General features: G+C 42.5%; 1 protein-coding gene across 1 annotated transcript in view; it reads right to left on the reverse strand.

Annotated features, from left to right (window-relative positions):
* FLT1 (fms related tyrosine kinase 1) overlaps window positions 1-14,362 on the reverse strand; it is a 154,772-nt gene that overhangs the window by 21,443 nt on the left and 118,967 nt on the right. Inside the window, exons 17-20 of the mRNA XM_019523793.1 lie at window positions 11,711-11,846; window positions 4,638-4,742; window positions 2,495-2,608; window positions 1,041-1,129 (exon numbers count right to left, since the gene is read on the reverse strand). Of these exons, the coding sequence (XP_019379338.1) occupies window positions 1,041-1,129; window positions 2,495-2,608; window positions 4,638-4,742; window positions 11,711-11,846 (444 nt within the window). The remainder of the gene's footprint in view (window positions 1-1,040; window positions 1,130-2,494; window positions 2,609-4,637; window positions 4,743-11,710; window positions 11,847-14,362) is intronic.

Below are 14,362 nucleotides of genomic sequence, written 5' to 3' on the forward strand. Positions count from 1 at the left end.
ACCTCCAGTCACTGAGCTTATTGGATAGAAGAGGGGCTATTGGATAGAAGAGGGGCTCCACCCCAGGCTCTTAAAAAGAAAGCTGGGCAGTGTGTTTTATGTGGAGCCTGGTTCATCAGGTGCCCTCTCAGAGTGCTACCAGATCAAGTCCCTCAGCTGAGACAGGCAGAGAAACACCTATTTTGTTAAAAATAATGGAGCTCAGGTATGAGATGGGTGCTGGGCTGCCCAGCAGTGCCAAAACTGTTGGTGCTGCTTAGCATTTCTGAACATATCCAAAACAGACTTTAGGCACCTGGAGAACTTTCAAACATGAGACACCTGCAGGGTTAGGCAGCAAGTTGGTAAGGTTTTTTTAAGACTATAGTTTTACATTAAGGCATGTAAATCCCACTTTAGGTGCCTTGGTGCTTCTGTGGATCAGTATCAATATCAGTGATTCTCAGCAGGGTGCCATGAGGCACAAGGAGATAAGCATATAGGCACAAGGTCAGGCTTGGCTCTGTCTAGCCAATCCCCCACTTACACTGCCCGGCTCTTCTGCAAGGAAGTACACACTATAATATACAGTTGTGGGGGGTTTTTTAAAATTAGGTGCCACTCAGTTCACAAAAGTTATGGAGGGGTGCCTCAAGTCCAATGAGGGGTGCCTCAAGTCCAAAAAAGGTTAAGAACCACTGGTCTAGATACTCACCAAGAAGAATATCGTTTGCATAACTTGTCTCCCTATTTGTGACAAAAAACATACCTAAACACAGTGAAAACTACCAATGCTTTGTGATGGGTGCATGTGGACAGCACAATCTTCTATTCTCAATGACCCTAATCCAGGTAAACCATGCTACTTAGTTTTAAGTCTCTGAAAATATGTAGCATTCTCTTGTGTGCGCTTGATGGCATGGGGCTCAGTATGTGAGAGCACTTTCCCCGTGTTTCTTCTGAGTAAACCAAGATGCTCTAGGTCAGCAAAAGCAATCCTGTTGGCAAAAGATGGGCAGGGGATAGAAGCATACAGGTACAAGCAGTGTCAGCTTCTTTACCTTGCTTGGAAAGAAAAAACTTCTTTTGCTTTTCAGATAGTTTGATAAGTTTCCATATTTGCAATATTCAACAATAACCATCAGAGGCCCTGAGTGGAAGTAAAATGCATTTTCAGTGGTGTAAAGCAAGACCTGAGAAAAGGAGTCTGTTTGGAACAAGGGTCTATCATAACATCACACATTTTTGGGCAGAATGAGTGGCTCAAACCCATACCCCACACATGAAATCCCCTCCCATCCTCTCCTCTCCCCCCCACCCCCAACCAAGTTACTGGGGAAGTTTCAGTTCATACTGGAATTGTACAGTCTTAGTCCACATCAAATAAAATGAGGCAGTGTATCCAAAATGAATTACTGCCCATTTATTGGATGCTCGGTTGTCTTACTAGCACCTTGTGAGGAGATTTATCAAAGTGTATCTCATGTCTGATCATTCAGAGTCACTGGCCATTTCTGAAGTACCACTGGTTCCTGCCCTTTCTATGTTACACTGATCTCAACTTCAGAAGCAGGGCACAGGGCAAGGACTGTTCTCTTGTAAAGGATGGTCTTCATTACAGCTTCATGTGTTAAAACGAAGAGGAACCTGTAAGTTCCTTTAAACCCATGGTGTGGCCACATCTGGAATACTGTGTGCAAGTTTGGTCACCTTATCCCAAAAAGATGTGTTAGCACTGGGAAAGGTACAGAAAAGGGCAAAAATCACAGTCAGAGATGTGGAATGCTTCCATAGAAGGAGAGACTTAAACGATTTAGGTTCTTTGTCCTGGAAAAGATGACTGAGGGGGCATATTGTAGAGGTCTATAAATCATGACTGTGGTGGAAAAAGTGAATATGGAACTGTTAATTACCATGTCTGATTACACATAAATCAAGTGTTACCTGATGTAACTATCAGGCAGTGGGTTGAAATACACAAAAGGAAGTGCTTCCCCCCAACAAAACTCCTAATTCACACATTTAACTTTTTGCCACAGGATTTTGTGGAGGTCAGTAATGTAACTGGGTTCAAAATGGGATTGAACAAATCTATGGAGGATGGGTCCCACAGGTGTACAAAATGCAACAGGTAGGAATATAGCCTCAAGCTCAGGGCATCTCAAAACTTATGACTGCTGATGACTGGAAAAGCATAACATGGGATGGATCACTATACATATGGCCTCTTTTTATGTTTTTCCTTTCAAACATCTTCTACTTGTTAGTGTGGAAGACAGGATACTGCACTAGATAAAACTTTGATCTGATTTGATGTGGAAATTCTTATGTCAAAAGGGACATCTCTGTTTCACTACCCCTTTTTGCCAAGTAGAGAGAGCTCAAGTACATACATGTAAAATTAAGCAAAAAGACAATAACTTCACATTGGGATAACATTAAAAAAATATATGCTCAATTGATTATTGTTCAGAGAACACCTAATCCCATTTTAGTGCAGTGCACCTTCTTTTACCTCCACTTTTTGTGCAAGCTCCAAGAAGGTTTACTATATTTAGATGATGCCCAATATGTATCAGGATTTTCAATTCACTCATCAAAGCTTTGTATTCACTTGCTGTGGCACCTTCTGTGAACACAAAAGAGAGTCCATGTAAGATGATAAACCAGCACTTCATTGAGGGAACTATGGCATCATATATATCATATATATATTTGAAATAATTGTCATTAGTGAGTATACTTCCATGTATTTCTGGGTTTTTTTCTGTCCCTATGTGCCCAGCATCCTTTGAATTGAAGTAAAATCCCTTAAAGACATAATCAATCTTCATTTCCTCCCAACAGATCCTTTTAAATTTCGAACTGAGCAAATTTTTTTATGTCAACAGCCTATAGTTTTGGCCAAAAAAAATTAAAATTTCAAGACCAAATTTAGCTAAATTTAATTGAATTTAAATTTAAATTTGGTTAAAAACCCTGAAAACAAAATGTTTCATTTTGGGTTGGATGCATTCAACTGAAGCAATTTTTTTTCTTTATATGCTGTATATTTAATCTTGGTAAGAAAACTGATTTTTTGGGGAGGCAGCTGAGGATTTTTTTCCCCTAGCAGACAGAACAGAGAGCTGTGACTCCAGGCACCTGGTCTCAGTAACAGACTTACTGTGTGATCTGGCCCACAACATTAAATTTACTCTGAGGCTTATTTCCCCATTGGTAAAAATGGGGCTCATACTTCACCAGACTATTGTGACATAAGGGGTGTTCCTTATCACACAGAAGTGTTGAGTAGGATATGCATTAATGACTGTGAGGTGCTCAGGTAGTACAGCAATGATGCCATGTGTGCTGTACTTGTCCCCTGCCTAATGGAAAAGCAATCCTCTGACTGACTTTATAGACCTGAAAATCAAGCCTTCATCAGCCTCCTCATGCTAAAGCCCTGGAAAATCTTGTTGTTATTTCTTAGACCTCCAAGACCAGAAAGTCATATGTTAGCAAATCAATTCTGTTACTAAGGGTTGCTAAGCTAGATGACACATGCTACCCAGAGACTGGGACCAGGTGCAGGGGTGAAAAGGCAGCTGCACATCTACCTCTTGTCCTACTTTCTACTGCAGGTGCAATGGTCAGGGGAACGTTCTCAAAATCACACTTGGTCAGCACAGCTCAGCTGGGGAGAGGGTGGGTTTGCAGTAGTCTGTTGCTGGTTTAGGCCAGCAAAATATTATTATAGCTCTGGGATAGTGAGAAGCAATTAGGAAATTGTGATACCCCAAGCCACCATCTACCTCAAGAATGCCCCAAGTAGCACACCAGTGGTGCACTACTCCTTACTAATGCATTTGATTTAGGACTGCTCAACATTCACATAAAACTGTGCTGTAAAATATCAGGAAAGCACATACTAAATGGATTAAACATGGCTGACAGAGATCTCAGAAACCAATCGTCAATGAGGAATTATCATAGCAAAGGGTGTTTCTAGAGTGGTTCTGCAGGAACCAGTGTTAGACCCAACATACTACAGGCCCATAAGACAGGAACCACTAGCTAGAAGCTGAAGGCAGGCATATTCAATTTAGAAGTTAAGGTACTTTTTACCAGTAAGCAATTGAATTCTTTACTTCTCAGTCTCTTCAGATTAACACTGAATGGCTTTCTGGAAGATGTGCTTTAGCTAAATACAAGTTAATAGGCTCAATATGTGAATAACTGGGAGTAATGTAGTGGCCTGTGATTACAGTAGGTCACAGTAGATGATCTGATTGTTCATCCTGGCTTTTTAGTCTCTAAATTTTCCTGTGGGTTTACTTTTGGAATACAGTCTAACTCACAAGCCATTCTTCCTTGTGAGTTTTCCCTGCTGATGATGCTAATTAAATCTGTTTCAAAAGTTTTTTTTCCAGCAACCAGGCAACTGAGCCCATAATCAATAAGGTTTCTTCAGCACTTTGACTAGGAACCTTATTTTCACTTTAAGGGTTTGCTGCTTCATAGAACAATTTGATCTGAACTTAAACTTGATATCCAAGTTTTGTTTATTTAAAAAATAAACTAGTCCAGGTAACATTTTCTCTCTCAATTCACATCCGTAACAAGAGCTAAAAGATAAGCAGTACATCATACATCAAGGCAATCCAGCAGCAGAATACCTTTCAGCATTTTCACAGCAACTATTCTGTATGTGGGTGATTTTTTAATTCCAAAAGCAGCCGCTTGTATCACTTTCCCAAAAGCCCCATGGCCAAGTGATTTTCCTGCAAAGAAAATAAATGGCAGAGAGATGCACATAAAAAAAAAATTAAAAACTCCATAGACAATGCTCTACAAATGTTTCCAAATATATTTTTACAAGATGTTAACACCATAGAGTGAATTCTTTATGGTACCCCAGGGAGGCAAGCTAGAATGGGGTAGGAGCATCGTCAGTAAAGGGAACCTAAACAGCTACCACTCTTAGCAACAAATATGCATTTACCCCCATCCTTCCGGGATTGTCCTACCCAATGAGGAAGGGGTGTCACCTTAACAGCAAATTCCCTGGGTGGGGTAGAGGAGGCTGAGGCCAGCACTAAGGCTGGCCCCAGCAGCCCTACCTGGGGTCTTGGGGGCTTCCCAGGGCTCTAGTGGCAGTGATCTGGTGCACAGAGCCTGGCTGTCACCAGGATCTCTCCGTGTCATACTGCACATGCATGCTTATCTGAATGTACCCCAAAACAGCAAGCTGTATTATGCCCAAACACATGATTGCTATAAACCTGACTGCCATAAACCCACTCTACCTCGACTGGGCCTACTGGGCTGGCTGCCATACTACTGGTGGTGGCTGTGTTTGTCTCCAAAGACAGTGCCCAGGGCTGATGCTGCAGTCATCCCACTCAGTTATGCTACTGGGGGGAGTCTGAGTGTCTTACTGCCTCAGCATCTGCAGTAGCAGAAGGGCTGTCACTGCAGCAACTATGAACACCATTAAGAGTAGCAGACCCAGCTAGGAATGGCCAGAGTGGAGTTTGAAGGTAGTTTCTATTTTTCCCAGCCCTCACCAGGCAGGTAGGACTAAAGCAGCCCCCTCTTCCCAGACAGATAATCTGGCAGAATTTCCCCAGGAGAAATCAAAGGCTTCAAGGCTGCTCCTGTACCCAGGGCTTGTGTGAACTCGAATATTAGCCAGCATACTAGGCACTTTGTGTGCTGAGGTGAGATGCCGCACTCCTTGGTGTTACCAGTTCTCATGGATTTTATCAGTCATCTCAATATTTTGGTGGGGGTGGTTTTTCTTACAGCTCCGACTATAATCATAACATGGTCACAGGCAAAACTAGCCTCATAAAAATAAGCTTCTAGACCGCATAGCAGCAGAGAAAAGTTGTAAAAACAAGACTCAAATATATCCTAGAGGTTTAGAAACCAACTAGGAACCCAAACGTGTGTGTGTGTGTGTGTGTGTGTGTGTGTGTGTGTGTGTGTGTGTGTGTGTGTGTGTAAGCCAATGTCCTTTTTGTGGCTTCTCAAGGTTTTCAGATGCCTAAGTTGTTGGCAATACCGATTTCTTTTCCCCTATCTAACCATCCCAGTGAGATCCTGGTTTACTTGTTCCTTCTTTAGTGGCTGAGACATCATGATGTGAGAAATCCTCTCAGAAAATATTTTCTAAAATCATAATCCCAAGCATTTCACTTCATTTTGTGTTGTTGCTTCAGTTACACCCAGTAAGTACCCAGTAGAACACATTTTACCAACTTTTCTAGCACTCTTGTGTCTGTAGTAAAACAACTGATACAGTGGTGAGGGAAAAACAACAGCAAGTAAAGCTCCATTCAAAACAAAAGAAAAAAAGTCAAAATATGCAACAGAGGTAAGACTTATTCCTCAAATATGTAAATTGGACAGTATATAATTTGCACAACATCTCTCTCTTTCTTGACCTTCTACCTTAACCAGTAGGATGATGCAAAAATGAACCATTGACTTTGTCAGCAGAACTGTAAATTTACACACACATCCTTCCATAGATTTTGGGAGGTACAGGAAACCAGAGCTATATTCCTGCAGATATTAGAAAGCAGGCTGAAAGAAGGGAGCTGTCTCCATTTTCCAGCCCAGTGTTTCTTGTCATAATGCAGATCACTATGAAAACATAAAGAAATTCTATGGCCACCCTTGTTCAGGTGGTGGGAAGAAAAATAGTAAGAAAAATAGGAAGTATAATTTCCCTCAGCATTATAAAATGTTCTGCATTTTTACATTAAAAATACTATCTATGCTGCCTAGCAGGACAACAGTCTGACCAACAATTTGTCAAACTTGCAGTTTCAACCCCAAGAAGGTTTAGTATTTTTTAAAGATCTCTGTGGGCTTCTCCCCTACAATTTCTATGCTTAGCTGTCAACTTGATTAGATTCTACAGTCCTTGCTTGATGGAAATGATCCATGTATAAGAGAAGCAGTATCAAGATTTAGGTCAGAGCTTTCCTAGTAGGGTAATGTGATACTTTTTGGGTCTTCACAGCATAGCAATCACTAATTAGCTCATTACAGGTGTCTTGCCCATAGAACTACAACCTCTGTATTCATAGTAAGCTTGACAAACCCATCATTTTATTGGTTCCATCAGTAATTTCCCACACTGGGATAAACAGTTTAATCACTACTTCATAAAGCTATTATCTCTTAAATCGATCTAAACACTGGAAACACTTCCCTTCTGATTCACCACTTTGATTTCACTGAAAATTGCACTAAAATGGATTCTACTTCTCCATTTTTACTCTATTGTTTTGCATCACATTAATTGCTGACACAAAACAGGGTGTTTTTTTCACTGTGTGAACCCAATTTAATCCCAGATTGGGGGTTTTGTCCAAATCTCCTCCCATAAATCATTTCTGTAACAGATGTTTACGTGGAAAACATTAGGAAAGTATTAACGGATTCTTAGCTATTTTGTAATATAGTTTGGCAGATGAAAATAAGGAGCTGGTATTGTATACACAGACCACTAGCTGCTCTCACTGAGACCTCTGATGCTGGGAATAGCGCAACATTTACATTCAACTCAAGGATTTGGAATTCTCTCCTTAACATTCCAGAAACTGGCAGTTCCTTAGCTTAATCCTAAATCCATTAAAGTCCATGAAGAATGACTTCAGTGGTTTTTGGATCAGGCGGTTTCCATCTGGGAACAGTTCAACAAGATAATTAAGCATGAGCTATTTGTAAATATGTGAGTTGTCTTCATAAAGGCATGCAGGGGCAACCCGTTCTTGTTATATGCTGTTGGCTCCAACTAACTGTGGAGAGGCACAGACACACAGTAACTTTGATGACATGTTCCAGATGTTCTGCATCAGAAGATTCCTGCTTTAAAATCATAGAATCAGAGAAAATTAGGGTTGCAAGGGACCTCAAGAAGTCAACTAGCCTAATCCACTGCTCAAAACAGGAGCATCCCCAACTAGATAATTCCAGCCAGGGTTTTGTTGAGTCAGGCCTTAAAAACCTCCAAGGATGGAGATTCTACCACCTCTCTAGGTAACCTCCTTCCAGTGTTTCACCACCCTCCTAGTAAGAAAGTTTTTCCTAATATCCAATTTAAACCTCCCTTGCTGCACCTTGTAACCACTGCTCCTTGTTCTGCCATCTGTTGCCACTGAGAACAGTCTAGCTCCATCCTCTTTGTAAGCAGAGCCAGATTAACGCATGGAAAAACTAGGCACATACCTAGGGCCTTGAGCTGCGGAGAGGAGGGTTGATCCTTCTCTCTGCAGCAGCAGCGTGAATGGCCCCATCTGCCTCCCTTCCCTTCCGGGCAGGGCTGCTGCTGCCCCAGGGACTGCACGCTTTCCCCAGCCTCCATCTCGATCTGGGCACTAGGAAGATAGAGGGCAGGTGTGGGGGGAGGCTGCAGCTGGGCGGGAGCACAGAGCCCATGCCCAGGGGAGCAGTGGGAGTGCGGAGCCTGAGTGGCCAGGGTGTGGATGTAAGGGAGGTTGTGGGGTGTGGGGATCCCTCACACACTCCCACCCTACGGTGCACAGCCCTTGCTGTCAGCAGCAGCAGCCCTCTGGGCACTCGTGGCCCACACAGGCCCAGGCACACAGCTCCAGCCAGCACTGCACAGTGGGAGTAAGGAGCCACCTCTTGTGGCGGGCTCTGCGCAGCATAACTGCAACTCCACACTACTGGGGAAAGCCCGGAGCTGGCTGCTTTCCCTGCCCCCTGCCGTGAAGGTTGCAGGAAGCAGAGGGAGGGGAAGGCAGCCAGCTGCAGCCTGCACTGCTTCTGCCCCAGAACTGCACATGGGCTGCACGGAGCCCAGTGTGAGAGGTTCAGTTCATGATTTTTCTGTGGACTGAGGTGAGACTGACTGGTCTGTAGTTCCCTGGATTCTTGTTCTTCCCTTTCTTAAAGATGGGCACTATATTTGCTCTTTTCCAGTTGTCTGGGACATCCCCTGATCACCATGAGTTTTCAAAGATAATAGTCAGCAGCTCTGCAATCTCATCAGCCATCTCCCTCAGCACCATCAGATGCATCCCACCTGGCCCCATGGACTTGTACACATCCAGCTTCTCTAAGTAGTCCCTAGCCTGTTCTTTCACCACTGAGCACTGCTCACGTCCTGCCCAAACTGTGCTGCCCAGTGCAGTAGTCTGGGAGCTAAGCTTGCCTGTGAAGACTGAGGTAAAAAAGGCATCAAGTACTTCAGCCTTTTCCTCATCATCCATCACTAGGTTGCCCCCCCATTCAGTAAGGGACACACACTTTTCCTGACCTTCCTCTTGTTGCCAACACACTTGTAGAAACCCTTCTTGTTACCCTTCACTTCCCTTGCTGGCTGCAACTCCAATTTTGCTTTGGTCTTCCTGATTTCATCCCTGCATGGTCTGGAATGATTTATGAGTAGCTATGCCTATACTTTAGTATGGGTGTTTCCCATGCTTCTGGGCTTTGATGATTGCCACAAGGGTCTGGGAAGGATTTTTTTTTGCCTTCTGCTGCTACATGTTAGAGTTGGGTTTTGTTTTGCTTTTCAAGCCTTCCTCAGACCCTTTGGGTGTTGGCTGCAGCCAAGGCTGGGGACGGTGACTAGGATGTGCCAAAGCTCCTGCTGGGACTTAAACCCAGAGATTCCTGGCTAGAGCGTCTCACCCCTCCACACAGGGGCATACCAATCTCTGTATCTGTGGTCAGATTAGTATGGACTGTAGGGGTCTTTGACTTCCTCTGTAGTGGGGGGCATGCCTCTCCTCCTCGGATCTCTTGAATATACATTAACTACCTTAGGGCAGCAGGACTTTGGCTGCCATGATTCTCCTGCTTTACCTGTGGTAGGTAAGGATGTTAAGTCTTGTGGTTGTGTCAGGGTTGACTGTGTAGCGTTGCTAAGAGGTAAGATGGTTTGGATAGAGATGATCCTGCCTCAGGCAGAGGGTTGGATTAGATGACCTCTTCAAACCCTACTTCTCTATAAATCTCTATCAGTAGGGCTGTTCAATATCAAGGCAGCTGGGGGCCACATAAGGCACAGGCTGTAAATCTGGGGGCTGCAGACTTGGGGGTCAGAAGCCATGCAGGCTCCATGCCATGCTCAGAGCCAGCCCCGCTCAATTCCTGTTGCAGAGGCAGCCCTACTTACCCCCTCCCAGCTGTGTGGGACTCCCCTGCAGCACAGGCAGTATAGGCATCCCCGTTTCCTCTTCAGCCATGAGTATGTGTAACAAGCAGCCTAGTCCCTTGGTATATGCACAGCATGGGCAGGGCACTCCAGCTCTCTCCTGCTATGCTACCCTGCCCCTAGCAGAGGGGCAGGAAGCAGAACCTGGAGGAGGGAGGGGGAGTTCAAAGAATACAGTCACCAGAGCAGGAGCAACTGGGGAGAGTGGTGTCCAGACCAAAACCCACAGGCTGCATGCTAACTCTTTGGAAGACGCATGTGGCCTGTGGGCTGCCAGTTGGACAGCCCTGTATTACAACATTAGCAGCTTAATAGTTATCGTCACAAGTGAAGAGTTATGTACACGCTTACTAAATGCTTAGGATAGTAACTAAGACCTATTTCATAACACTGGAATTTTACTATCCGGTTTTGGAGCTAGGTTTTAGTTCTGTTTACACTAATTTAAGGTGGAAGTAATTCTGCTGACTTTAGTGGAGTAATATGCGTTTTTTCTGTTAGTGTCTGTAGCCATATTCGATGACAAGGACGTCCTCCCCTCCACTATATGGTTGTTGTATCAGTTGCGCCAATGATAAGAACTAATGTTTGAAAAAAAGGCAGCTGAAATACAGTGTGATTGTTCTTACATTGGTTACGCTAAATAAGCATGTGGAAGAAAAAAAACACTGATAAAAAAAACAGGCACATCTGATGTTGGAAGGATCAGTGTTTGTAAGTAGTACATCAAAAGGAACCCAGACAAGAAGATTTCATGTTTGAGAGACTATTATTCCATGAGGCTGCCAAGGTCACTGAAAGAGTGGGTTAGCTGCCACATGAATGCGACCTGTACAGACCTAATCTAACAGACCGTGCATACTTTGCGTTTTCCAAATCTGGTTCTCATTCACTGTCAACATTCTTTACTTGTTTACACCAGTTCTTTCACTATAACTAATTCTCTGGTTCCTTCCTTCCTCACCTCTAGACCTTTAAAGGCTAAACCTACTCGGGTCAAACTTCCTTGGTGTTTCAGTTCCATGTCTGCTGGCTTCTTTCCATGCAGCTTATACAAAACCATAAAGCATAGACAGGAAGTATATTGTTTGCCTATTGTGATCTTCGTCCACTAATGCAATAAAATTGCTTCAAAGTAAAGAGACTTCAATTAGATTTTTGGCTTCAACATTCACCAAATTATGTAAGATTATTAAAATGGCTACCAATATACTGTATTTGGGATGTATTCATACTGGTCTCTCTGCAAGAATATACCTTTACTTTCACCTATATCCCAGTTCATAAGAAATACAAAGCAGCACAATTTGCTATATTTTATTCTTCACATCTAGTTTCTAAATAGTCATATGGAAAGCCACCAGTTGGAGAACTTAATTCATTTAAGTCATAACATTTTTATACGGAGTAGCTCACTAACACCCTCATGTACATCTGCCGTGCAGATCTAAAATTCATTATTTAATTACCTGTCTCCAGCCTGTAATTAAAACCACATCTAATTCAATAATTACGAAGCCAATGTTAATATTATACTAAGCGTATTACCTAGTTTTAGCCTTTCTCTTGCAAATTCCCATTTGCTGGCATCATAAGGAAGAAGTTCACATTGCTCATCTAAGGGGACTTCCTCAGGATCCATTATGATTGACAGGTAATTGGTCTTTATGTCCGAAGAATAAGGCTAGGAAATTAAAAAAAAAAATTCAGTCACCACAAAGCAGACAACGATCCTGAATAACATCTGGTTTTGGTCAAAGGAAGGAAAATGAATTAGATCTGACTGGTGAATACAAAGCACCTCTCCCCATAAAGCTGTGTGTTTCACACTCTAACATACAATCTCCTAGGGATTCTTTTAGTTCAATTCAACACTGACACTTTTTTTTAAGAGCAATCTTCCCTCCACCTTTTCTTCTATGTGACATAGTCGGTTTCTCCCATGAAATCCATATGAATTCTCACTCTAGTAATTGTCATACAATACAGACTCTTTCTGTACTTTCACAAAGAAATATTTTCAGAAAATAATTAACCACCATCACTAAAAATAGCTCTGTTTCATGACTGTGCAAAAAAATACTGGTCTATGCAACAGATGGAGTTCAACTGTCAATGTTTCTTACATGCATCCAGGAGAAAGGTCAATTGTGGTTTGAGGGTTGCGCAAGACTCAGACTCAGTCTGCAAGACACTGAACATGACACTTTGGGGTATGCCTTTTCCAATTATTCAGCAATGCTGATTTTTTAGTTGTCATTTCTGATTAATATTGGAATTATTGTGGTACTAGGAGATGAATAAAACACCAAATTTAGAAGGATTATTTCATGTGTTTGTGAAGTTTTTACCTAGCACACTATTCTCCACAATACAAATTTCTGTTTCATATGTGAAAAATTGAGAACTATGAGCTCCATCTAAAGGCTTTAACCTGTACACCAGTTTACATTTTGAAATTTAGTTTCTTTCCAATGAGCATGCAGACCTGTCATCTTAATTTGACTAGGCCTCTTCCTTGTTATAGGAAGTATCATAGGAAGTATTTGAATCTCTCTAAAATATGAAAATGGTTATGTTAATATACAGACTAGATTCTTGGCCATTAGCTCAAAGTTGTCCAAATTTCACTGAAATGAGTATCTGTTGCTATTTCACGTTGCTTTTCCTTGAGCCTGACCAACACCATATGCACACACATGGCACACTCATCTACTTATTCCCAGTTCCTACAGAGAGTGTCCTCCGGCTTTTGGCACTCCTCCTTATAAACATTTTCATGGAACTGCATGAAAGGGAACTGGAGACCAGTGACAGAGTGGTTAGTGGCTCTTGCTGGCTGCTCCAGGCTGATGCTGAACGTTGCCCCAGTACCTCCAGCTGTGAATGAGCACTTGGTCATTCAGGCTGGGGAATTCAAGGTGGCTGGATGTGCTGTTAGATATATCACCTCCATATGACTTGCTTGAAAAGAAGAGCAACCACACTTAACATAGGGCTGCTTTATGGAATAAGGTGTAGAGGTTGAAAATGACAGGTGGCTCTTGCATTTACAAAGCTGCCCACAGAGAAAGGCTGGGCATTCCCTTGAGGCCGTGGTTGCCTTCAGGTGGCAGAAAGGTAGCAAGCTTGCCTCCATACTGCCAGTTCCTCCCATGCACAGAGGTGATATGGATAGGGAGGTACTGAACGTGTGATGTTCCAACTGATCCTCACCTTGTAGATAAGTTCTTATTGGACAATTCCAGCTGGCATACTTTTGAGCAACAGTTAGGCTGTTGTGCTGTGATCCATTTCATGATATCAGTTCCAGCACTGGGGAACTGCAATTTAGTGCCATTATTTATTAATTGTTCTATCCTTAATGCAAGTGGAATAATTGGTACCTATCAAATGTATAGTTTCTCTATACTTATTTGGATACAATTATATTTCACTTCCATTCTCCTCTTCCCTTTCTTTAGTTTTAAATGTGTCCGGTTTTCTCAACCTTTATGCATGTTTGGAGATCAGGGACAAGACACAGATTATATACTGAAGTCCAGTTACTGAAACAATGCATTTATAATGCAACATATACTTGAGCCTTACTCAAGAAAGAGAATCTTGTGGGCTGGGCTGAAGATATTAAGTTTTTATAAACTATTTGTAAAGAATGTGAGCCTGATTTTCAATTATGCTCCAGCTGCTTTTAGCATTCTGGCAGTGTAAAGGGGGTCTTAAACTGAGCACAAATTACATTTACTTTCAAACTGCCAGTGCTGCCAAATGCAGCTTTTCTGTATTGAGGTTGTTTCTGTAATTAAACCTATTCCTGTACAGAAAGGGAATATGCTATGCTAAGTACATGGTGCGTGTACACCACCGTAACTGTGTCCATGCTATGCATTGTACTATTTCAGTACATTCATATGTCTCTAGCTGACACAGTTATACTTGTGTGAAACCTTTGAGGACTAGGCCTGCCAGGCTTGTGTTTCCCACTTTGATGAATTTTCATGATTTTTCATATGCTTATTCCCAGTTCCTCCAAGTATTCAAGTGCCTACTTTCCATTGATTTCATAGGACATTAATGATTCCAAAGAATCATAGAATCATAGAATTACTGAGTGGGAAGGGACCTAGACAGATCATCTAGTCCGACCCCCTGCCATGGGCAGGAAGGAGCACTGGGGGTGGGAGGGGTCATAAGACCCCA

Source organism: Gavialis gangeticus, unplaced genomic scaffold (assembly GCF_001723915.1).
Source record: "Gavialis gangeticus isolate Ggan-Ray unplaced genomic scaffold, GavGan_comp1, whole genome shotgun sequence".
Classification (NCBI taxonomy): domain Eukaryota; kingdom Metazoa; phylum Chordata; order Crocodylia; family Gavialidae; genus Gavialis; species Gavialis gangeticus.